Below are 23754 nucleotides of genomic sequence, written 5' to 3'. Positions count from 1 at the left end.
GCATATTATCAGTTTAAGGCATGTGAAGCATACATACATACACATATACACAGATGGACAGACACAGGGACACCTGTGTTATATGTATGTATAATTCTGATGTATTTCCATACCTCTGGCACAATGAAAGCTGATCAATACTAAATTCATGCCAAAAGGAGCTAGGAAGGAATCGGGGTCTCTTGGCCATCTTTCCCCCTCCCCGCCAATCTCCTTTATAGATACTCCTTTATAGATGTTCTTTCTCATATTCTAGAAGGCAGGAAGCCTGGGAGCCTCCTGGAAGGCAGAGGGGTGCAAAAGACACAGCTCACTCATTGCTGCAGAGTGGCTTAGGGAAAATAAAACAGGTCCTAGGGGCAAGCTTTTATTTCCTATATGAATTGTGAAATGTTTTGAGAACATTCATCAGAAAACCATGGTTTTGAGATCATGGAATATGAGGAAGACCTACCACATTACCCCATCTTAAATTGCAGAGGTTATTCACCTGCAAGCTGAGTAGGGAACATGTGCCTAGGAGGGGCCCTACAGAAACTTATTTTTCTGAATTGAATGGTAAGTAAATTAAAACCATAAAGTGAAACAGAAATGAAACAATCTGCTGGTTAAATAACTGGTCTTAGTAGCAGCTACCTCATGTAGAACTGAATAGCTCCATGTAAATGGAACTAGTGTAACATTTGTCAGCTAACTCACTGTGATATTAACCTTGAAGTGTATTTTACTGTAACTGAGGTCATCAGGTAGAAGTCGCCATACAGATGGACAGCAGAAGGCTTACAGATGTAAAGATCTGTTCAGGGGAAGATTCTGAGACTCTCCCCATAGTGGTCACTAGCTCAAGATCTTCCATCAACATCAGTGTATATATGTTCAACTATTGCTGTTTGAGCCTTACAATTTCTGGATATCATTCTTTTTTTTTTTTTTTAAAGATTTATTTGTTCATACAGAACTGGGGTATAGGCCAGAGGCTCAGGGGTGGCGAGAGGCTTCACCAGAGACAGAGTGGGGAACAGAACAGGCAGATCGACGAAGTACACTGCTGAGGGGAGCAGCGGGCGGGTCAGGAGAGGTCTGCCGCGCCATGTGGTCACCTCCGGGGCAGGCGGGAATCGAACTTATGCAGAAGTGCTGTGCTTTAACCCGCTGCGCCACCAGGGAGGGCCATTCTTTACTCTATTTTTGTTTAGTCCTATTCCAGTGAGTATTCTACATGCTCATAACCATATTTTGATACTTGTCTTCATGGAGAACCAATTCCTCCCTGGTATCTCATTTTTCCTGCTTCCACACACAAATTGCATCTTTCTAGTTTTTCATCCATTCTCTTCTCTTCTGTATATTCAGCCTTTCTTTAATGCTTGCTGCTATGCCCTCTTGTTGTGTTGTTCCTACATGGCTTTCTGGTTCTTGCTAAACTTTCTCCTCTCCATGGTCCCCATCTCAACCCTTCCCATGTTCACCTGACTGTCACACTTTTATAACAAAATCCCAATCCTTCATCTGTAAATGTTCACATTTTCTGCTCCTACTCATGGAGATTCTTTGGTCCAACCCCCCCCCCTTTTTTTTTTTGGAAAATAACCACCCTATCATGTGCACTGGTACCAGATTACATTTAAACAGCCATGCCCGTAGCTCAATTGGGTCTCTCACAGCACATGTCTCTAACCTTTATCCTTCTCACTCACTCAACATCATCCTCAGCTTCCACCTTCTTCTACAAGATTCTGTCCTGAATCCCTGACTTCTTCCTCAGAAGAAGACCATGTCTACTTCCTAGGCATACTGAAGAAAGTATGAGACTACAAGTGCTCAGTTTCCTGTTCCTCTGACCAGGACATTCATCTGCATTCCACCATTACTTGCCTAGCCTCCTTTCATTTCAGTGGAGAATGAGTGTTCCTTTTCAGTCAACTTTTCATTGGTTCCTAGATTCCAGTTAATTGTCTCTTGAGCAGCCTTGCTTAATAGCTCATATCTCTCCAGGATTTTTTAAATAATCACTGAGCATTTCATACTCAGCATCATGTACTCAACTGAAAACTTTCCACAATTTATTTCAATTTATATAAATTTGATAACAATCCTGTAGAAGAGACACCACTTTGGCTCACTCTTTCTGTCTCTGTCTTCTCTTACTTTCAGTTACATAAACATTGCTCAACTTACTGAAATTTTTGTTGTTCCTGTCTTGTCTTCTAGACTCAGCCCTCCATTTACCAGCAGATTTCTTGAAAGAGTAGCCTCCACATTCTCCTCGTCTGAGCTCCTATTCACTCTTCAGGTTTTTTCTAGAAAGGCTGCACTTATACACTGTGACATGAAAAGTTCTTGATTGTAAAGTCCAATGAATACTTTTCAGCCTCTGTTTCACTAGCTATCAGCCACATGTTACAAATGTCTTAGTTCTGCTTTGAGCTTTCTTGTCTACCAACTTCCATAACATTGTATTTCCCTGATATTTTATCCCTTTGAAACTTTTTCAGCCTATCCTGGAATGACTGTTCATCACCCTACCCCTTAAATGTTAGTATTCTCTAGGACTCCATACCCTTCTCATCTGCAAATAATCTCACTCATCCCCATGTGATCACATACAAATGATCAGTATATAGATTTATATTTCACATCCTATCTCTGCTCTGTGCTTCAGATCCTTAGCAGGGGCCCAAATAAAAGTCATTTTTGTCAATCTCAAATCTGTTTCTACTTCCAGAGCCCCTATTTTGGTGCAATCAATGTTTCTTTCACCAACTAATCAAAACCAAGGAGCCGTGCACCCTTTACTACCCAAATTTTCTATTTGGTTGCAGAGTATGACTTTTATAATTGTTGCTTTCACTACCCATTATATAACTTGGGGAGTTTAAATTTTAATAATACCTGGTTTTTAGACATTAAACTGTGGTATTCAATTGAATTTTTAATAAAGCATTTCAAAAATGCATTGTAGGAAGTTAAGATTTTAGTGTGGTCAACTTGGGAAAGAAACAGCTTATTTCATCAGGAGTAAAAAGAGGAAAATGTCTTTGCTCTTTTATTGTCATGGCAGAGTTGAGTATTAACACGTGTTTCCTGTCACTTACCCATTTGTCCTGAATGTTTAAGGATGTGCTAAGCTTTTGCCTGCTAAGATGACTCATTTTTCTTGAAGTAATATATAGAGATTTCCCCCCTGAAACAGCATTGGTACATTTTTCTCTGCGAGTCTTGGCTTCAGCCAGCATACTGATTTCTAAACCTGTGCTAATATTCACCCAGATAGGAAATTTGAAAAGGATTGATTAAAGCAAGTTTCATGAGAGATTTCACTCTACTCTACTTACCTTCTAATTCTTGTATTATCATCAGGCATGTCAATATCTGGGTTGAATTGGTAATGAAGGAGTTCGGTACCAAAGAGATCATATTCCAAGTAACAGCCAAGTTGAGCAAACTCCAGTAGTTCCTTCTTATCAAGTATAGTCCTGGACACAAAAAGACAGATATATTATTATAACCAACAGCATATTTTCCACATAAAGTGTAATTTATATATTGGGATATAGTTTAAAATACAGAATTTTAGAGTTGGCTTTTATGATGTGACTGTAAAGTAAAAAGTTCCATTCATTATCAGAAACCAGAATATTTATGTATCCAGAAGGGATAAAGTACTGGGGAACTACAGGCATTTTAATTATACTGTTATTACTGAAGAACAATTTTGTAATTCTCCTTCAGCATTGTCTTCTGGATATGTTCCATCTCCTTTTGAAAGTCTTTAATGGAACTGCTTTGAACTGTGAAAGCTGTCAAAGGGAATTTGGCATCAGGTGTGGTGAATTAGGTGAGTAATACTAATGTGGATAAAACAGGAAGCTAAGGTAAGGTAATAAGATGATTTTCATGTCAGGATTATTAAGTGGTTCTAAAATAATTCCCTATGAGAATATCATTGCCACTTTTTAATGGAGGTAATACTCCTACAGATATTTGTTTTCTGGTGTGCTTATTTTTTAAATACAATTGACTATTATATGGTCATGTTTCTGGATATCTTCTCATTTCAATGGTGATTATGGTGTGAATGTCACCATTAGGATGGAAGACTACATGAATGAGGCAGGAGAGAACTGTAAGATGAAGTACAGAATCCTGAACACAAAGTAGAGTCTGAACAAAATAGATCATTTCAAGAAATTTAGGTTCTAACAAGTGAAAAAGGATGTGTTAACCCCCAAACTACCATACATACAAACAGAAAAGTAAGAAAAAATATTATCAGAAAACAGGAAAAGTAGAGGTCAGGGGGAAATACATTCCTTTGGATGCAGTGGAGGGTGCTAAGGACACAGAAGCAAGAGACTGGGGTACAGATCAGCTGGAGAAGAGTTGGAATGTTGGAATGTTGGACTATCATTGGCTTATTAGGATTTTATCCATTTTGACATCCTATTAATTTGGCAGCTTCAGGATCAAGATTAAAACACTATTATACCTCTATAAATCTGCTTCTGTGAGGTCAGAAGAATTGTCCAAGTCCTCCCTTCCTCCACACTATAGGAGGCCCAATTAAGCCTCCATGTGTCACAGTGTGGAAGTTGATACTGCCCTGAGATGCTTCCTGGGAGCTTCCTGGGCTGGCTTGAGTGTTATACTGGAGCTGATTCCTTTTTATTTTGTTCACCAAGTTAGTATGACTTAGGCAGGGAGGCTAAAAAATCTTTCCTTGATACTATAAAATGTGCATTAGTTTCGTGCCATCTTCTATTAATACTACTTCTTTTCCATCTCTTACCATGGAGACCATCTTTTGCTTCCAAAATTACTGGGCTGAAAGAATGTGTTTTCCTATAGTAAACATATTCTGTTTTCCCCAAAGAACCAGTGCTTAAAAACAAATTATCCACAATTAAAATAACATAAGACACAAGACATAAATTTAGTGCATTTCCTTTTGAGTCAGTTCATTCCATTTGTTAATGACCAATACTGGCAAGGGATGGACCAGGAGACAGGAGCCAAGGGAAAAATCCAGGTGCTTCAAACAGGATGGATCAAACTCTGATGGCCTTTTCCTTTGCTTAGTGTAATGCCTTGAGATAAAGTTTCCTAAATTCAAGTGACATATAAAGGTATACATTGATGCAAATTCCATAGTAAATGAAAACCCATAGGAAAACTTAATCTTCATGCCAATTGAAAACAAAAAGGTTTCTTATCATATCGCATCATCAGTGAAAATGGTAAGAACCAACTGTGTGTCTGACATTGTACTGAATGCATCCTATTCATTATCTCATGTAATAATCTCCATAATCCCATCTGGTCTCTCTTTTAAAGAGGAGGAAACTGGGATTTGAGAAGTTAGATACTTACATGGAGACGTGCTACAATGTAGATTCATTGTAAGACTGGAACCTGCTCTCTTAATCTGGGTACTGAATGACTTCTCCATTGCTAAATACTTTGTATTGGAAGGCATTTTAAGAATTATAGTGAGTATATGTGCACATAATATTTTTCACATTTATCTTGAAATTTAATTCCCTCTTCATAATACTATCGAAATAAAGATGGGGAATTTATTATCAAATGGGATAACAAACCTGGAGAGTAACTAAGAAAGGGTTATTTTGTGCAGTTCTTTGATTGCTAGTTAGATTGTAATAACATTACAGTTATTGTGGACATATCAAATTTAATCATGATCGTTGCTTACTTGAACAAATATTAAGAGGTACATATTTAAAGTTTTCTATCACCGAACCAAACATTTCTCCTGAAATCCAGATTGCATGTTTAATTGCCTGTTTTCCATATCCAGTTGGCTGTTTAGTTGATAGACCAAGCTTAACATGTCTCAAAGGAAACCCCTCAGGCCCCCACCCTAATCCAGTTGTTCTACACACTGTCCTGTCCATCTTGGTGCTCAAGCCAAATCCCAGTGTTTATCCTTGACTGTTTTCTTCTATTCACTTGCTGTGTCCAGCCCAACTAGATAGTCTATCTGCTTCATTTGCAAAATATGTTCAGAATCTAGAAATGGCATCACCTCTCCCACCAGCCCCTGGCCCAAATCGTCCTTGCTTCCTCTTCCTATGCTCTACAATAGTCTATCCAAGTACCACAACCAAAATTTACCTCCACACCTAAGTCAAACCCACCAATTTCTCCCTAATCCTCTCAGAGAAAAGACCAAGACTATTTTTTTTAATGAGGATCTGCATGGTCTTCTTGAATGTGGTCTTATTAAAACCTCCTTTAAGAGAAGAATGGCGAACCTAGGGATCCAGTTCTCCAGATGCTAATTATCTACACTAAGTACTACTTGTATTATAAATGTTATCTGAAGAATATAAATAGTCTTTCTTCCTTGAAGAGTATTAGCATAGTTAGTATGATTCATGTCTACATGTAAGTCTTAAAAGTAATCCTTAGGGCTCCTTATCCTTTAGAACAGTATATAGAAAGAAGTATGTCTCTGACATACAAGGGGGAATGTCCCCACTGTAAAACACTCAATTTTAGTCATATGTAGTGGAGAAGATTTTTTCAGAAGATAAGAAATTAAGCTGATAGTTCAGACACTGGAAAAATTCTGTTTAAAAAGGAATAGACAGGGCCCTTCCTGGTGGCGCAGCGGGTTAAAGCACAGCACTAAAAAGCTAAAGCCACTTTAGCATGAGTTCAATCCCTACACTGAGGGGACCACATGGCGTGGCAGACCTCTTCTGACCCACCTGCTGCCCCCCTCAGCAGTGTCCTTCATTAGTCTGCCTGTTCTACTCCCCACTCTGTCTCTGATGAATCCTCTCACTGCCCCTGCACCTCTGGCCTGTACCCCAGTTCTGTATGCATAAATAAATAAATCTTTAAAAAAAAAAACAAAAGGAGGTAGACAAATTTACTGCCATTAAAAAGCCATATATATGTGTGTGTGTGTGCGTGCGTATATATATATATACGCACGCACACACACACACATATACACACACACATATAATATATGTATTTATTATCCATACTGACATTTAGTGGTATGATACTGTCTAAGTAACTGAATGTGAAGATAATTAAGAAATGAATTCACTTAAGTTCTCCCTATTGAAGTTTAAAATCAATGAAGATAAGTAGTAATCATCCCTTCAAGGAAATACCTGAAAATATGTAGAATAAGCTGTTAGATGTTAATGAGCAGTAGAGTGGGGTAGATAAATAAAGCAAAAATATGAATGCTTAATAATAATCAGGTATTTATATCACCCCTCACTTATTTAATTCTTACAAAAAGTATATGAAGAAGGTATGATAATTCTCATTTGTGGATGGGGAAATTAAGTCTCGGCTAAGTCTCAAAAAAGTTGGAAAGTTTGAAAAAAGTCAACTCCACTTCCGCAGTGAGAATTTATAAATAAATCCAGGTTGCATTTGTCTTCAGAAACCATGTTCTTAGACCCTTCTTGTGCTGACAGCACTCACCAACCACACAGCTTCATCTTTCTCATAGACACCCGCCTATGGAAACACACTGCCCCCCATCACAAAGACTTCTCAAGCACCATGAATGTCTAGCAAGTTGACATGACCACAATAAAATACAATAACTGACATTCAGTTGGATGACTTCCAAGGACACTCAAGGTGCTACTGGAGCTGCATTTATGCAAGTGACTTTTGTTTTCTTTTGGTGAAAGGACTGACCCCAAATGTCAGAATGGTACCATAGGAAAATGTACTCTGCTTGACGTCTTTTGGATGAGGATTAAACAGAGGTCCTGCCCCTCCCAGTCATCAATGACCTCATAGCACTTCTCAGATGCATGGCAGTGTCAACCTCAGCCAGTTTTCCTCATTCCATATTCTATATCCATGAATAATTATATTCGTTCTTATTCTAATCTTCCCCAGTCTTTAGGGTAAATGTTTTTCACCTCCTGCCCTAAACAGTTAGTGAGGTAATTGTGAAATGCAGCAGAACTATTGCATTTTATTCTAGAGAAAAGTCCCTTCAAGGTGAATGAAGTGATTGCAATGTCATTTGTAAAATATTCTAAGATAATATTATTAAAAATATTCTAAGAGAATTTTTGTATCAAATATTTCATTCATACAATACCATTTCTTCTATTGTATGTTTTTTAGTAAGCAATTTTTCTTTACATAAGAAACAGTGATTAATTTTGACAAACATATTGCCATCAACTAAGAAAATGATATCTAAAGTGATTTGGCTATCTTCAGAATATGTACTAGAAGGGCTTAAGGATGGCACTAAAATGTAAGACAGTTGATTGTGTTTTTCAAACTTCTTTATATTCTAGATTCTATCTAAGTGCTGAGGGGGTTAGTTTAATGTCAAAATGCCCTCCGAGTAGGAGCAAGGAAGTCTGTATAAAGTGATAATTTAGACAAGGGCTATCTAAGAGCCCTTGAAAGAACTAAGGTGCAAAGGAAATTATATGACTTGTGGGTCTGATCAAGATACTAACAATACCTAATGTTTATCTGAACTTTACAGTTTCAAAGAACTCTCAAATTCATTATTTCCTTTCATACATTCAAGCACACCTTCATGAACTATTTTAGCAAACATCTACTATCTTATACTATCACTGCCTTGTGCTAGCCTGTGCTGAGAATACAGATATGGATAAGAAACATAAGCTGCTGTCTTAAAGAACTTAAAATCTAGGGAAGGTGTTAGATATTTATACTGATTACAATTAAATGTGTTGAAGACTTTTTACAATACAAACAAATACAAAGTATTATGATAGAATAGTGAAAGGAATGACTTATTTGAGTTGAGTCTTAATGGAGGCTATTCAGATAAATAATGGTGGGGCCCAAGTATTAGTATAGGGGATGGATGATATGAAAGAAACCTATTGAGAGGCAAAAAACAAACAAACAAACAAACAAAAACTTGTTTGTTCCTAGATAATAAGGCTGAAATTAATCATAATTAAAGTGGATGGAAAGAGAAGCATCCATCTGCTCATCCACCCATCCATCCATCAGTCCATCCATCCATCCATCCCATCCATCCAATCAGAAATTGTTGATCATCTACTAACTATGATGCATTAACTGGGAAAACAAAGACAAATAACACAGAGGCCAATACTTCAAGAAGTTCAGGGATAAGAGATAGAGAGAAAAATAATTGCTTTATTGACTTTATCTAGTATCATAATAAGTACTACTAGGAATCTGATTGGCACAAAGCAGGAAATATCAAACAGTTTATTCAAGAAAAACTTTATAGAAAAGAAAACCTTTGGTAAGCTGCATATAGAAGAGACACTCTGTAAAGTAAATTAGAAGGAATGGGGTATTTAGAACAGAGGGTATAGCTTGTAAGAGACACAAGTAAGAACAAGTAGCACAGACACCCAAAGTCATGGTCAGTGTGATGTTAGCCCAGGTTCTATATGTGTTCTAGAAGCTGAGATGAAATGAGGTGGAGAGATGAGTGGAGACCAAAAGACCAAGACATTTGGAATGTGTGTGAAGATAAAAGGGAGTCACTTGAGAGTTGTAAGTCAGCATGAGGAAATATAGTCAGAATTACATTGGAAAAGTTCAGAGTGGTGGAAAAGGCAAGATAGAGCAGAGAACAAGGCTAAGCATGTTATTGCTATTTGGAAAAACTCTTATAGTAGTTCATGTGACATGTCAGGGTCTGAATTAAGAACAAGAGGGGTCTTTCTGGCAGGTTTTAGTGTGGTTAAACAGGTTTTATCTAGTGCCGGTTAGAGGAGGGAGGAATTTAGGCCTGCATCTGGGGAATAACTCTGTCATTCGCCAGAATAAGTCAAGAAATTAAGGCACTGTTCCCATCATGACAGCACTGGAAGCGAATTAAGAACCTGTTTTGGGCCATTAATTAGATTGTGTCATTAAATGATATTGAGAACATAGAAGGAGCATGTTCTAAAACTCTCAATCAACTGGTAACATAATTATGCTACATGTTATTGCATCATTGAGGAAACAAATGCTTGGATATCTGAAACTGATAAGGAACTCATGTCTTCCTACTCTTTGTCTATGCACTTTCAGCATACTGCACTATCACTTTGTGGTAATTTATCACCCAGTCTATGCTGTGTATGCTTGTACCTAGAATTTAAGACTGTGAGGCCAGCTCTAAGACTGAACTATTGACAGTTTAAGGTCTGACATATACAGAGGCATGGAATATACACAATGCTAAATCCTAGGAACTTAACTAAGTAACTTTTTAAAATTGCATACAAATATAATATATAATAAGGGAATGACTATAAACAACTGATTTATTAAAAACAATGTTGAATTTTAATGACTGATTATTTAAAAAATTGTACTACAAGAGCAATTCCAAAAAAACTCAATCTCCCTCTCTACAGAATTCCTCCATTTAAAACCAGTGGATATTTATACAGCTGATAGCATATGGGGTCTTTGCTTCTTTATGAGCATTTCAAGTAACTGCTTAAAAGAATTATTAAACTCACCTATAACTGTTCATGTAATAATTCAAAGTTAGTTTTTAAGATATTTTAGATATTTAATATTTACAAATATACTACTTATGAATTTTAAAACTTTTACAATGTTCAAAAGAAATTAATATATACACTTTTATGAGACTGAGTATTAACATAATTTTAAAACATTATTCATCATATATTCCTGGATTACTAATAGCATTTTTTCTTTTACTGCAAAGTCTAAAATTTTCTTAATTGATGAATTGAAATAATTTATTTTTTTATTGTCAAAAATAGAAACTAAATAGAGTAATAGAAGCTTTTAGTGCATAGCCTAAACATTACCTATGGTTAGAAAGTATAACTAATTACTTCAATTAAATATTTACCAGAAACTTTGGTTTCACACAAAACTTAAAACCATTAATTAGAATAGTGAATTCACATTAATAGGCTAGCTATATTTTTATATGTAAGCATTTTAAAGATTCATTTATCTTTATAGGATTCTTTCTGCATTAAGGCATTACTTTTATGGAGAAGCTTTTCAATATTAGCAAATTACTAGTAATGACTACAATAGGAGAATAATCGGGTTGCCAAAGTTTTAATTTACTTTGCTCTCCATAATCCCTACATTTGAATGAGCACCTTCCTCCCACATTATTCAGTTCTCTGACTGCTTGCATCCACATGTGTAGTGACATCATAGGAAGGAATGATGTCATACTTTCAATATTGTGATTTAAGCGTAGACTTTAGCAAAAGAAACAGATGGCTGCAAGAAAGAAAACCCTTGTTTAAATTAGACTCACACTAGAATTGGCTCCAAATTGCAAAATGTAATTAAAACTTTATTTTAAAATACATTTTACAGTTTATACACCCTAGGAAGAGCTTTTTACCATATGAACTTTCCAGCTGCCACACAGCACAAGAGAGGTTGCATTTTTCATGTTAGGTGATATGCAGTTCAAGGAATGATGGTATTGAAGAGAGTGAAGATAAATCTCATAGACATGGCAATCCTATTTGTTAAAATGTCATATTCCATGGAAATGGTGTCAGAGGCATGAAAAATGGCTTCAGAAGAAAAAAATTACTAGTGGGAAGTTTGGATGGTGTAAATACTGGGTGAAATACATGACCGGGCCTTCATTTACCCTGACATTGGATGGGTTGGCCCAAAGGTCTCTTTGGAGTACATTTTGGGGTACCTACCAAATATCAATTACGAAGATGACTTAATTGCATTTGACTCAACACTATTTTATGTATATTATGAAGTGTTGCCATATTTCAGTTTCTGAAATGTCTGCCTGGATTTTCTTTTCCTTTTTAAATAGATGTTACACTGAGAGGAAATTCATGAGAAACAAACAAAGGGAAGGAAGATTTGCATAACCCTTAAAGGGTTAAATTAATTGTTCTTAACTCCTTTGACAGAGGGGCAAATGGATAGGAAGCTTAAGTGACTTACTTGCTCAAGGTCATACAGCAAGTAAATGTAATGTCAGTACTAGAAATTAGGCAATCTGACCCCAGCACCCCTGATTTCTCCATTTCCCATGCAGACAGGGAATGTACATTGCATAATAAAAGAATAGCTGCTGCCAGTGTCATCACACAATTTCAATCTGAAATGTATTCAAGGTTCGGGTTAGTGAGTGCTATCCGCAAATCAACAGAGAATCTGAAATAAAATTCATCCACACTCATACCCAAGAATATTCTAGTAGCCATGATGATACGCTTAAAAGCAGCTCCTTTTTCTTCTATTTCTAATTATCTTCTATAGTGATAGAAGAGGAAATGTCAGTGGACATTAGTAGATGAAGTGTTATTAGTAACTATTTTCTTTGAAAATTTCTCCCTTGTTTATCAGGCCTCCATGTTGTTGTCTGAACTAAATAATTTCTCATTCCATGTTTGGAAGAAACCAATATTTTTACTAAATACTAAATAAGTTACCTTTACGAGATAGAATGTGCACAAAGTATATGCTATACAATACACACTCCTCTCAATGCCTACTGTTTACAGTGTACACATAATATTTGCATATACATTACCCTGATAATAAGCTATTGAAAATACATCACTATCCACAAATGATTCTAATTATTTAAACTATTTGTTGTGCATAACATTGTAGTTGTTCTTTTTGAAAAGTGTTACCATAATATTTAAATATATAAAGATGTTTTGCTCATTCGAAATTTGCCTGTTATTGTTTTTGAATGATTTGATATCAACTCATTAGGATTCATAGAAGCTAATAGTATGCAGGTCCAAGGATACCAGGTAATTATTTTTTTGTGGCTTTTAAAAGCAACCTGAAGGTAAAATGTTACCAAAATTTAATCAAATAATCACTTTGATGGTAGAAAATGGACCTTGCTCTTGTTCTATCTTGTCTAGCATGCAGTAATTAGGCTCTCAATAAATATATGTTGAACAAATGAGCAAATGAATGGATGAAGTGGTATTCCAGCCTCTTCATCGATTTCAGAGTGTGAAATAAGGTGTCAAAATTGTATTCTTTAAAGAATTGCGCAAATCTGACATGAATGATCAGGGGTAAAGAAAATAAATGTGTTTTCAGTCCCACCCCTGTGCTTTCCTTTCTCTCTCAGAAACCGTTGGATCAAATTCCTCTGCCTTCCATGGGGAGTCATTTTCAAAGAAAGAGATGTGCTATTTCCCTGCACTTAGTTATTGTGCCCCTAATCAAACTCTAGGCGCTGGATTTCCATCAAAGTACTTTGGTTTGTTTTATAGACCACCAAGTAGAAAAAAGATGGAAGCCTAACACCTGTCCCCCTCGCCTGGAGCTCAAAGGTTTAATCAGTAAATAATAGCCAAATACCTTCCAGGCATGTTATTTTCCCCAACTTTCCTTGGTAATAAAAGAACTTAGTTGTCTTCAAAGATCTACAGTATTCTATAATACATGAAGGATCAAACTTCATTCATAGAGATGAATCACAGAGTATCTATGGGGTCTTCTTCAATCACTTACAGACTGTATTAGGCTGTGGGCAGAGGCAGTGCTGTGATTATTTACCACCTGGAAATGTGGCTGGAGCTCTAATAGGTAGTAAAAGAACAATACATGATTAAAAAGCCAAAGTCTTTGTGAATCAGAAGCCCTAACAGATACAAGTAGGCACTGGTATTGTTTTATTTCTGATAAATGTTGGCTTTGGGTCTAGGGCAGTTCTATGGTGTTCTCTGGGGTTAAGTTCACCAGCACCTCTATGCGCCCGGATTTCTTAGAGAGAACAGATGGTTGGGGCAGGCCTAGACATAGAAACAGATTTATCTTGTCAGGCTGTTATCTCTAGGTAAATGACCTTAAGCAGGTCACAAATGGTCACATGACAACAGTGTGGTACAGCCGTATCCTGAGGTGGTGACCATTTATTAACACTTCCCTCTTGGGTCCCAACAGCTCCCATAAATAGCCACATAGCAGTTTTGTGATTGTTGATGTGTGTGCACACATGCATTTTAAGGTAATGGCTTGTGCACAAATGTCTAAGATGTACAGACCTTCAACAGTACTTAAATGCCTGATGTTATTGTGGGCATACTGGAATGTCGTACTTTGTACTTGCAAATGATAGCGGATGCCCTGGCCTGTTCAGTGCCCCTCAGGCTGTGTGTGCAGCTGAGCAGGCCTCGAGAGCCTGTGGAAGGCTAATCTGGCAGACTTCATTCTGGCCACTGCATTGCATCACTGTTAACACCACTCTAGGGAGCTAAAGTTGCCTGTATCTGATTCAGATGGCTTTTTACTATTACTTTATTCAGTGTGGCTCTCCAAATACATTACTTTTCCTAAAGCTATTTTCCCCAGTTGCACCTCCAGGAAAGGGCTCTTACTTCTGTATATTCCTTGTTCAGGCTTCAGAATCCTGAATAATCACAATCTGGATACAAAATAGGTGCCTGCTCCAGAAATGGTCTCAGGGTTTTCTAGGATGCTCTGGGTCTGTCTGATGTCAGATCACCCTCTCCATTCCATCCTGAGTCTTTCCACAAGCAGACATTGAGATGGCAGTAAATGAAAATCAAATAGTGAGGTCTTATTGTTCAAAAGAAAAAATACACATGTATTTTATACATATATATACATGTATGTGTATATGTAACAGAGTTAGGAAGACAGTCATTATGAGCCAGTTTTAAACAGCACGGCACACTAAGTGTTCAACAGGAAACCTTTCCATTCTAGTAGACGTAAGATAATGAATAAAATGAAGGGGGGAAATTGTATTTTTAAGTGTTTTGGTGAGCTGGTAGAAAGTAAAGGATTTGCTGAGGGTTGAGGGTAGGGACAAAAACAAGAAAGTAGGGAAAATGAGGAATAAAGGTAAACTTAGGGCTAGAATTTGTGGAGAGGTTGCTAACTGGGTCAACTGAGATAGAATTGGGGCCTGCACAGTGTATGGGTACACAGGTTTCACCAGCACTTAAACTGGAGAGAGAACTTTCACCAACAAATAAATGGTGCACACCTTTTCCTTTCCAATACTTAGATCAGTCGGTAGTTGGGCAGGATTTAATAAAAAGCCCATTTTATTATAACTTTTTGAATATCTCAAAATAGTTTATTGAATTTTGTACTAATGCTGAAAAACTGAAGAGTAGCTGTTTTTTACCCTTGTGATCATGTGGCTGATGGGGCTGTCATCCCTGGCCAGCATCATGAGAGTATCATGCTGCATACCTTTCACCAGAGAAAAGATCAAACTTCAAAATTCTAAATAGTGTGCTACTGCATGTTCATCACTTTCACACCATCATCAAGTAGAAACATTCCAAGTCAAATGAGCCACTGTTAAGTGAGGGACCATCTGGTCTACCTTCCAGGCCATTAGTGGTTGTCTCTAGGTGATTCAGTAGTTCATAGCTGATGATTTATCCGTTTTAACATCTATTCATCATCGGGTGGTTTGCACTAATCCTAAATAGCCTACTTACCTATCAAGATGTGACATGACTGTCTTGGAGATGTCTGCACCTGCTTCCTGCAGTATACGGATAATCTGAAATGGTGAACTTGCATTCCGTCCGGGATGGATGATGACAGGACAGCCAACCTGAGCTTGCGCATGGGCTGTTGCCTGAAGAACTTTTGTTTCACTCTCAGTCAGAGGCCAGGAGCAGCCAATTTCTCCAATGACGCCACACTTGATACTGGTTCCATCAGCTCCATGGAGAATTTCATTAAGGAGTACATCAGTTAGCTGCGAAGGAGCGAGAATGAAGCCATTTCATGCACTAGACTTTATCAATGCAAAGACACTAGAGCATGTGAATGAATTTGCTCACTTAGTCATTTTCATTTTAAAAAATATACTTAACATTCTGTCAACTGATATTGTTAGTGAAAGAGGCATTTTGCTTGCTGGTCAAATCTCAGATTCAACATGTCATTATAAATTAAAATTCAATAATATGTTACTGTAATTACTTAAGAAGATATGTATGGCTAAGTTAGCTGTTAGGGGATAAAAGTGACTTAATAAGAATACATTCACATTAAGAGAGAAAAAATCTATAATTTAACATGAGGAGCATTTAGACAAAAAAGTCTGCCGTTGAATCTGTTAACCATTTCATGTTAATCATTTAATACTGTAATAAAAATTACAGCACATAATACTAATGTTATATTTTTTGGTTCATATATTATTAAGAATAATTAGAAGAATGTGCAGTCATAACATCATGATCGTCTAATATATATATAAAATAGGAAGCCCTAATTGGAAAATGAAGTAAGATTTTAAAATATAAAATATTTTAAAGAGGAACTGATTATCTGCAAAACATGCAGCTAAAATTCTATGTCCATCAAACAAGTAATGGAACACATATGAATATATACATACATGCATAATCATATGTAAATATATACACATGTGTGAAAATGAGAATACATACACATGCAAAAATAACTTTGCAGCACATTCTTTTCTTTTTAATCCTGAAGGACTTACTTTTTTCCTTAAGATTGTATTATGATAAAAACAAGGGAATGGATTTTCTTCCACTCCTCCTGTTTTGTAAAAGGAGAAGGAAACATATTCACAAATGTGCCAAGTCTCTGCCTGCCAAGTTTCACCCTACAGTGAATTTTTATTGCTGGTTATTATAAAATCCAGAAAGAAAAATCAAGGTTGCATAACTGAAGCTTTTCATGGAAAACTGGGGTTTACAAACAGACTGTGGCACCACTACAGAACAAATGTCTGATGCAAACAATTCTAAATACGAACACATTGGATTTTACAGTGACCAGAACAATAAGGAGTTCGGGCCCTATTTCTTTAGGAAACGAATTGTTCCTAATTCATTTTATGTTGCATTTTATGTTGCAATTGGCCAGTATCTTTGCTAGCTAGAAATTTCTACAGCATGCTCAGCTACCTCTGAAACAATGACATTTTCAAATGTAGATGCCATATAGGGATAACCTAAGGTCTGCAGTTTTGGCTAAACTGAATTATAGACAAGTACTGTCAAAAAACTGAAGGCTTTTTACCTGCTCCACTGACATGGCTCTGGTTTCTGGAGAGTGAGTTGCATCCACATAAAACCCAGCTCCAGATATAATATGGATGCCGGTCTGTTCTGCAAGCCGCCTCAAAGTCTTTACATCTCGGCTGATCCCTGTGGTTGTGTTCTCCACCAAAGCCCCTCCGCCTTTGGCTTTAAAATATAACAATTCCTCCCTTACGGCATCTGTTTCCTGATTCAACTGAAGATTCTCTTTATGTGAATAAGGGTTTTTCTGAATCCAAAATAAATTTTTCAGCATAAAAGTTTCCTTAGAGGTAGCTTCATGGCTTGGTGAAGGTGGGTGGTAACAGAAGTCAAAGGTCATCGTCAGGTGTTCATGGGTCAGGGTTCGGCCCAATTTGCTTGGCTCCACAAGACCTAAAACAGTTTGGACTTTTCCACTTAAGGAAGACATTTCTGATGGTGCCAAGAGACACTCTAAAAAAGAGTGTTTTCTGGAAAAAAGAAAGCTATAATCAGAAAATTTAACACACACATAAATTCTGCCCATAGGGGATGTGAGTCTGTGAACGTATACCTGTATAAGAAAAAGAATCAATGAAACTAGAGATACGATCTCACTTATCATTCTGCCAAAGTCAGAGTTGGTCCCTTGTAAATTGTTTGAGTTCACTGCAGCTCTAAGTGACATGCATGGTGTTAAATGTCTCCCGACCACTTCCTCTGGGAGTACTCTGCTTGATTTAATCCCAACCTTATCTACTGGAAATATGTCTTGATATTCAGTCCACATTTTTCTTTTACTTAATTTTACCTCATTAGTCATAGTTGTGCTTTCTTGGATAATTCAACAAGAATCTCCCTTAAAAAAACTCGTCATAATCAATGACATATATCAAAACCAACCATATACTCGAAGTCTTTTGTCATTTGTCAGCTAAATTAAATACACCAACATTACTGATCCTTCCACTATTCCTTCACTATTCGAGTTAACAAGTTCCCATTGAAGGCCCACCTTGTGCCAGAACCTAGAGATATTAAGTGACAAAGAGATACAAAGTCTCTGACCTTGATGATTTCACAGATTTCTCTCCAAAAAAGAAGAAGAAAAAAAAAAAAAACCCAGGGGGACAGTGACACCTAGGTTTAATAATGAAAAAAGCAAAAACAGAAGCAAACTTCTCCTTTATAGATGTCTTATTTTGTCTAGGGCACACAGAAACATACTTCAATAATACTTAAAAAGCAAAGTTCTTACTCATAAAGAAAATAACTATGATTTATTGAAAATGAAATCTTCTGACTCTGAAAGGAGCAAATACCTCTCTATCCTCTGTTCACTTTCATTTGCAGCATAAATTATTTATTTACTAAGTCTCTATCAGTGACAGCAAGAACCCAGTTTCAGAGCTTTCATTTGAAAGTAGTTTTCCTAAATGCAAAGATGTTGCTTGGAAAGAAAAAGGTGCTACTGAAGATGGCGAAGACACAAGCCTTCATGGCCAAGAACAAACCACTGCCAGAAACAGCATCCCACACAGCCCTAACAGGACAGTGAAAAACATCGACTGGAACTGAGCAAAAGAGGCTCTTTCAAAGCTTTCAAATTGTACTTTAAGGGACATTGTGAGACTATTTTTCCCGGCATTCCTTTGAAGCTCTCCTTGACTTTATTAGCATCTGTTTTCTCATCTCTAAGTTAGAATAACAGTGCATATTTCATAGGCTGTCAGAAGGATGAATTAAGTTAGATGCCACAAGTTAAGAGACCTGTGAAAGGGTTTGGTACATAGCACATGTTCAACAAACAGAAGGCTTGTTACGCTAGTTCTAGAAACTATTATGTATTTCTTAAGTAATTTCTTTTCAGAGGATTCAGTTGATAAGAGAGCTTATTTTGGGAGCAATGGGTAGAGGGAAAGTTTATAACAGATACAGTATATACCGAAGACAAGGCAAAATCAGCTTAGGGTTGGTGAAAAAAGCAGTACTGAGATATAGGCCAATTTCTGTCAAGTCACTGCAATGAGACAGGGGTTTGATATGTGTTGTCCCACAGTGCCTAAATGATAGACATTAGCTGTTTGACAGGGAATACCAGGATGTGGCTAACATGATTGTTAATTTTTTCAGATAGTATTCTTCTGTAAACCAACATTTACTTCCCATATCTAAATATTTCAGTGGCAGCCATGATGAAAAAAGATGATATCTATTAAGAGAAGCACATCCTAGCTGCCAATCACTACACAGTGCATTTTTTTCACCAGTGATGTCTAGGGATTCACTATTTACAGCTTTACTCCTTTTTTGATGATGATGAAATCATAGTACCATTAATGATAAGTTCAATCTTCCAGATGAGTTAATTTGCTCTCTTTCCTTCTAGCTGATGGTCTTAAGATGTGATCCTAGAGAGCCACCAAGGGCCAGAAAAGTGGGCAAACTGATAAAACATTATCACTTCCACTAAAAAAGTACCAAACTGCATCTTTAATTGATATATTTAAAAGCAATGTTGGTAAGTTTCAAACTCACAAGCTGTGAGTCTTTGTGGAAAAAAAAAAATCACATAAGAAATGTCATCTCTTCTGGGAAATTCCTCCAATGCTCTCAGGCAGAACTAGTTGGTATTTCCTATGATCACCACATTGTTACCCGGACTTAATGGCAAACAAAAGATTAAAGAAAAGTGCTCAAAACCAGAATATGCCTTTCAGTGGAATAAATTATGTATGTGGAATTCATGATTCCTGTGCAGCAAGGAAGCCTTTCTTGGTCTACCTTCAGCCCAGAAGTTGTTCTCTTTTCAGTACACACACAAGGAGCGAGGAATGGCCTTCTACCCCAGACATGAGCATGCCCCGCCCAAGGACAGGAATGAACAATGAGGACTTTTTGCCCAACTGCACAAGAGTGCACTCTCACAAAAGAGCAGACGTCAGGCATTTTGAAGAACAACCAGGGAAGGCTCCAACATTGCACATTCCTGCCCAGTAGCTAGTGGGTAAAGGGAGAGCCAGGCTCTCAGTACACACACTTAAGAACAGCTTTACTGAACTTCAAATGTGAAATCTGAGCAGTCAGAGGGACTGATGACTGTGAGGACAAAAAAGAAAACAGAATTTTAAAGCAAAATAGAAGGACAAGAGAAGGGAAGAGAATCAGTATTACAATACTGGGCCAAAAAAAAAAATATTATTTAAGGATTTGACCTTTTATAATTAAGCTGACTTTATTGAGGTAACATTGGTTTACATCACTGAATATGCTCTGGGGTATAGGTTCAGACCTCTTCAAGTATGTTCTGTCATACCTTGCCCACTACTGAAGTACCATCCTCCCTCCACCACAGGCCATTGGGGCCTGTGTTCTTCTTCCCTATGTTCCTCACCTGTTCTTTCCCTTCTGGTAACCTCTGTTCTGCAGTCAGATTTCAAGTGTTTGTTTTGTTGGATTTTTTTGTTCCTTTGTTCCACACGAGTGAAATCATTCAGTATTTGTCTTTCTCCTTCTGTCTTATGTTGCTAGTGTAATAGAACTTGTCTTTTTTAAAAAAAAGCATTTGCATAACTTAGCTTTTATAAAATGTATTACAAAGTGGTTGAATTATTGGACATTACTGGTGGGTGAGTAGTTGGGGGACAATTTTAATTTAATTTCACTGAGATTTTGCCCTGAAATTTTCATAGCTATTTCATGCTAGCCATTATGCTTACATTTTTTCTGCCTACCAGGGTTGAATATCCATCTAAGTTACATTTCACATTTCAGAAGGCAGGGCTTTTAGAATGTGGAATAATTTACATATGAATGAGTAGACCCTCTTAAACACTCACGCCCTCCTCCCTATTTAACAGACCTATTTCCTTTCCCTGTGGTAGCTTCTGCTGCAGTACTGTTAGACCTTGTTGAAGGAATTTTATTTATAATTTTAGAAGCAATCATCCAATTGGCAGGCTGATGCTTTGTGAATTGATTTTTGGTTTACTCCTCCAACAACTCTATATAATTTTTAACCTCCTTAATAAATCCCTTATTCCATTTCACTTAGAGTTGTTTTCTTGCCCCTAACTGATAAAAAAAAAATGGGAAAGCATTTCCGAGTTTTGTGCAGAAGCTATGAAGTGAACAACCTGGTAGCTGAGTGGACATTGGATGGAATGGCATCACTGTGCCTGTACATAGACAGGGGGTGTTGCTAGAATCTGAAAAAAGCTGGGTGGTGGCTTGGTCTGAGATGACACCAGTGAGTTGGTGAGATAGGAGCGGTAAGAGGCACAGCAGATGGAAGTTTCCAACTGGACTTGCTGGTGCTATAAAAGTATCCCCCCAAATAAATTAGCTCCTAAGAAAAAAATGTTGTCTTGTCCAAATGTGTCAGCATTTCTATTTTTTTTATGGGTTACATCACACAGTGAGCCAGTACTCTCTAAACACTCCACTGAAAGCTGGCATTTGACTTGGGACCAGCATATTTTTAAAACAACACAATATCTTTTTAAAGCTTGTTTGACTATGTCCATTGTGTACAGGTTCATGGCTGGGGCAGGCCTGCTGTCAAACTGCGGTGATCTGGCATCAGAACAATGGCGGACTTCCTCCTCATGCTCCCAGATATAAATGGTTAAAGGGCTCTACTGCACGGAGATTGCTAACTTTTAACATTAAGCAATATCCACAAATCAACAGTCACGCCTAAAAATGGAAATGAAAACCAACCACTGCAGTACACAGAGCAACAACAAAGCTAGCAAGTTCTTTACATGGGGACATAAATAAAGCAACATTGTTCAGTGATACAATGAATTTGTATTTTGTATTCAAAGGAAAATGACTGGTCTCATTCGCAAGTTTTCTTCACTCTCTTTCTCTCTCTCTCTCTCTTTTTCCATTTGATGACATAGTAGAGAGAACCTGGTGCTATTTTTAAAATCCAAATAACAAATAGAAGATCATGGCAGAGATGTACCAGAAAGGGACACTCCAGGAAGAAGACACTTGCAGCCGGGTTTTCCTGGTAGAGTCCCCATCTTGCCTGCCCTGCTTATCTGTCCTGCCCTCCTAGATATGTGCATGTCATCTAAACTGGTAGTTCCATTCATATCAAGTGGTTATCAAAGTTAGAAATCATATAGGCTAGTGATTGCTGAAGAGCTCATGCCTGTGACTAACTGACTTTAGTTGGTTGGGTCCATCATGCTGTGTGTGGCCAGAATCACACACAGTATGATGAACTCTTACTTTCTTTATTTTTAGTCAACAAACTGAAAACATTTTGTCCCTAATAAAACAAAGGGAGGGAGACGGAGGAGAAGGAGGGGAGAGAAAGGGATGGGAACTGGGAGGGAGGAAAAGCCCAGCATCTCTACTCAGGTCAAAATGTAGCGTCACTCATGCCTTCTCAGAATCACAAATGAGAGTCCTGATGATCACTGTGTGGTCAAGATGCTTTCTGTGAAATTGACCTGTTTTTCTTCCCTTGGAAAACTGAGACATAGCCCTCCACATTCTCAGGTTCTGCGCTCAATGCTTGAGAAGGTTTGGTGAAATGTGTAGGTATTGGCTGTTAACATGTAGTCCTGGAAGTGACTCACATATTGAGTGAGAAACTAAAGAAATTTAGTTGCTTTCTCTTCCAAAAAAAATTCCCCACATTGAAGTTAGCTAGCAGATTTTTTTTTTTTTTTTATAAAAGGACTTTTCTTTTTTACAGATTCCCAACAATAGGTTGTCTCCTGGAAACAACATTTTGAGCAAATTGCACAGCTGGTCCTAAACTGAATTTAGTCATTAAAAAGCTTAACATTTGTGTTATTTTTAATTTCTGACAAGTCACAAATTAATGTTTTAAGCATATAAAATATTTCTATTCCTCTGTTTCATTTGGGGGCTATTCTTGAGGTGGTGTGCTTTAGTTGGAAGAGCAGGTTTACAGACAAGTTTTTTTTTTTTTTTTTTTTTTTTTGCCTTCCATTAAACAGCTGTGTGGCTTTGCATATGTAACTTAACCATTCTGGACTTGTTTTCTGATTTTTGAAATGAAGGGGTTGGACCCATGACATCTATTTTTCTTTGATTCTCTTTAGCTTGTTAAAGAATACTGTAGACTTTTTAATAGATGATTAACTTTCAACAAAGGCAGTACCATGAATGATTTTTGAAATCTATATTATATTATGTGAATACACAGATACATATACTTAAAGAAGAGAATGCATCCATGAATTTAAATTTCAGATCCTTCTAAGTTTTTTTTGTTGTTGTTGTTAAGATTTATTTATTTATGTATACAGAACTAGGGTACAGGCCAGAGGGGCAGGGGCAGTGAGAAAATTCACCAGAGGCACAATGGGGAGCAGAACAGGCTGATTGACAAAGTACACTGCTGAGGGGAGCAGCGGGCGGGCCAGGAGAAGTCTGTCATGCCCTGTGGATCACCTCGGGAGGGGATGGAACTCTTGCTGAAGTGGCTTGAGCGTCTTAATTCTGTGTTTTAACCTACTGCACCACCAGGGAGGGCCCTCAGAGCTTTCTAAGTTTTAAAGAGAAGTACAGGAGAGACAGGTGTCTTTAAAGGTCATGGATGTGGAGTTCTGTCTTCAATATTTGCTAGCTATTGTGGTTGTAGAAAAATCAAAACCTGATGATGTGTTAGTTTCTCACTTGAAAACTGAAATAATATCTGTGGATCTACTGCATAAGATTTGAAACAAAAGCAAGTAAGATAAAAGTACTTTTGAAA

General features: G+C 37.3%; 1 protein-coding gene across 1 annotated transcript in view; it reads right to left on the bottom strand.

Annotated features, from left to right (window-relative positions):
• PTER (phosphotriesterase related) overlaps nt 1–23754 on the bottom strand; it is a 47130-nt gene that overhangs the window by 2955 nt on the left and 20421 nt on the right. The window contains exons 2-4 of the mRNA XM_004691271.2: nt 17029–17500; nt 15462–15727; nt 3336–3476 (exon numbers count right to left, since the gene is read on the bottom strand). Coding sequence (XP_004691328.1) covers nt 3336–3476; nt 15462–15727; nt 17029–17460 — 839 coding nt within the window. The 5' untranslated portion in view covers nt 17461–17500. The remainder of the gene's footprint in view (nt 1–3335; nt 3477–15461; nt 15728–17028; nt 17501–23754) is intronic.

Source organism: Condylura cristata, unplaced genomic scaffold (genome assembly GCF_000260355.1).
Source record: "Condylura cristata isolate star-nosed mole 26May11 unplaced genomic scaffold, ConCri1.0 scaffold00030, whole genome shotgun sequence".
Lineage (NCBI taxonomy): Eukaryota > Metazoa > Chordata > Mammalia > Eulipotyphla > Talpidae > Condylura > Condylura cristata.
Note: the sequence above shows the minus strand (reverse complement) of the source record. Positions and strands in the feature narration are given on the sequence as shown.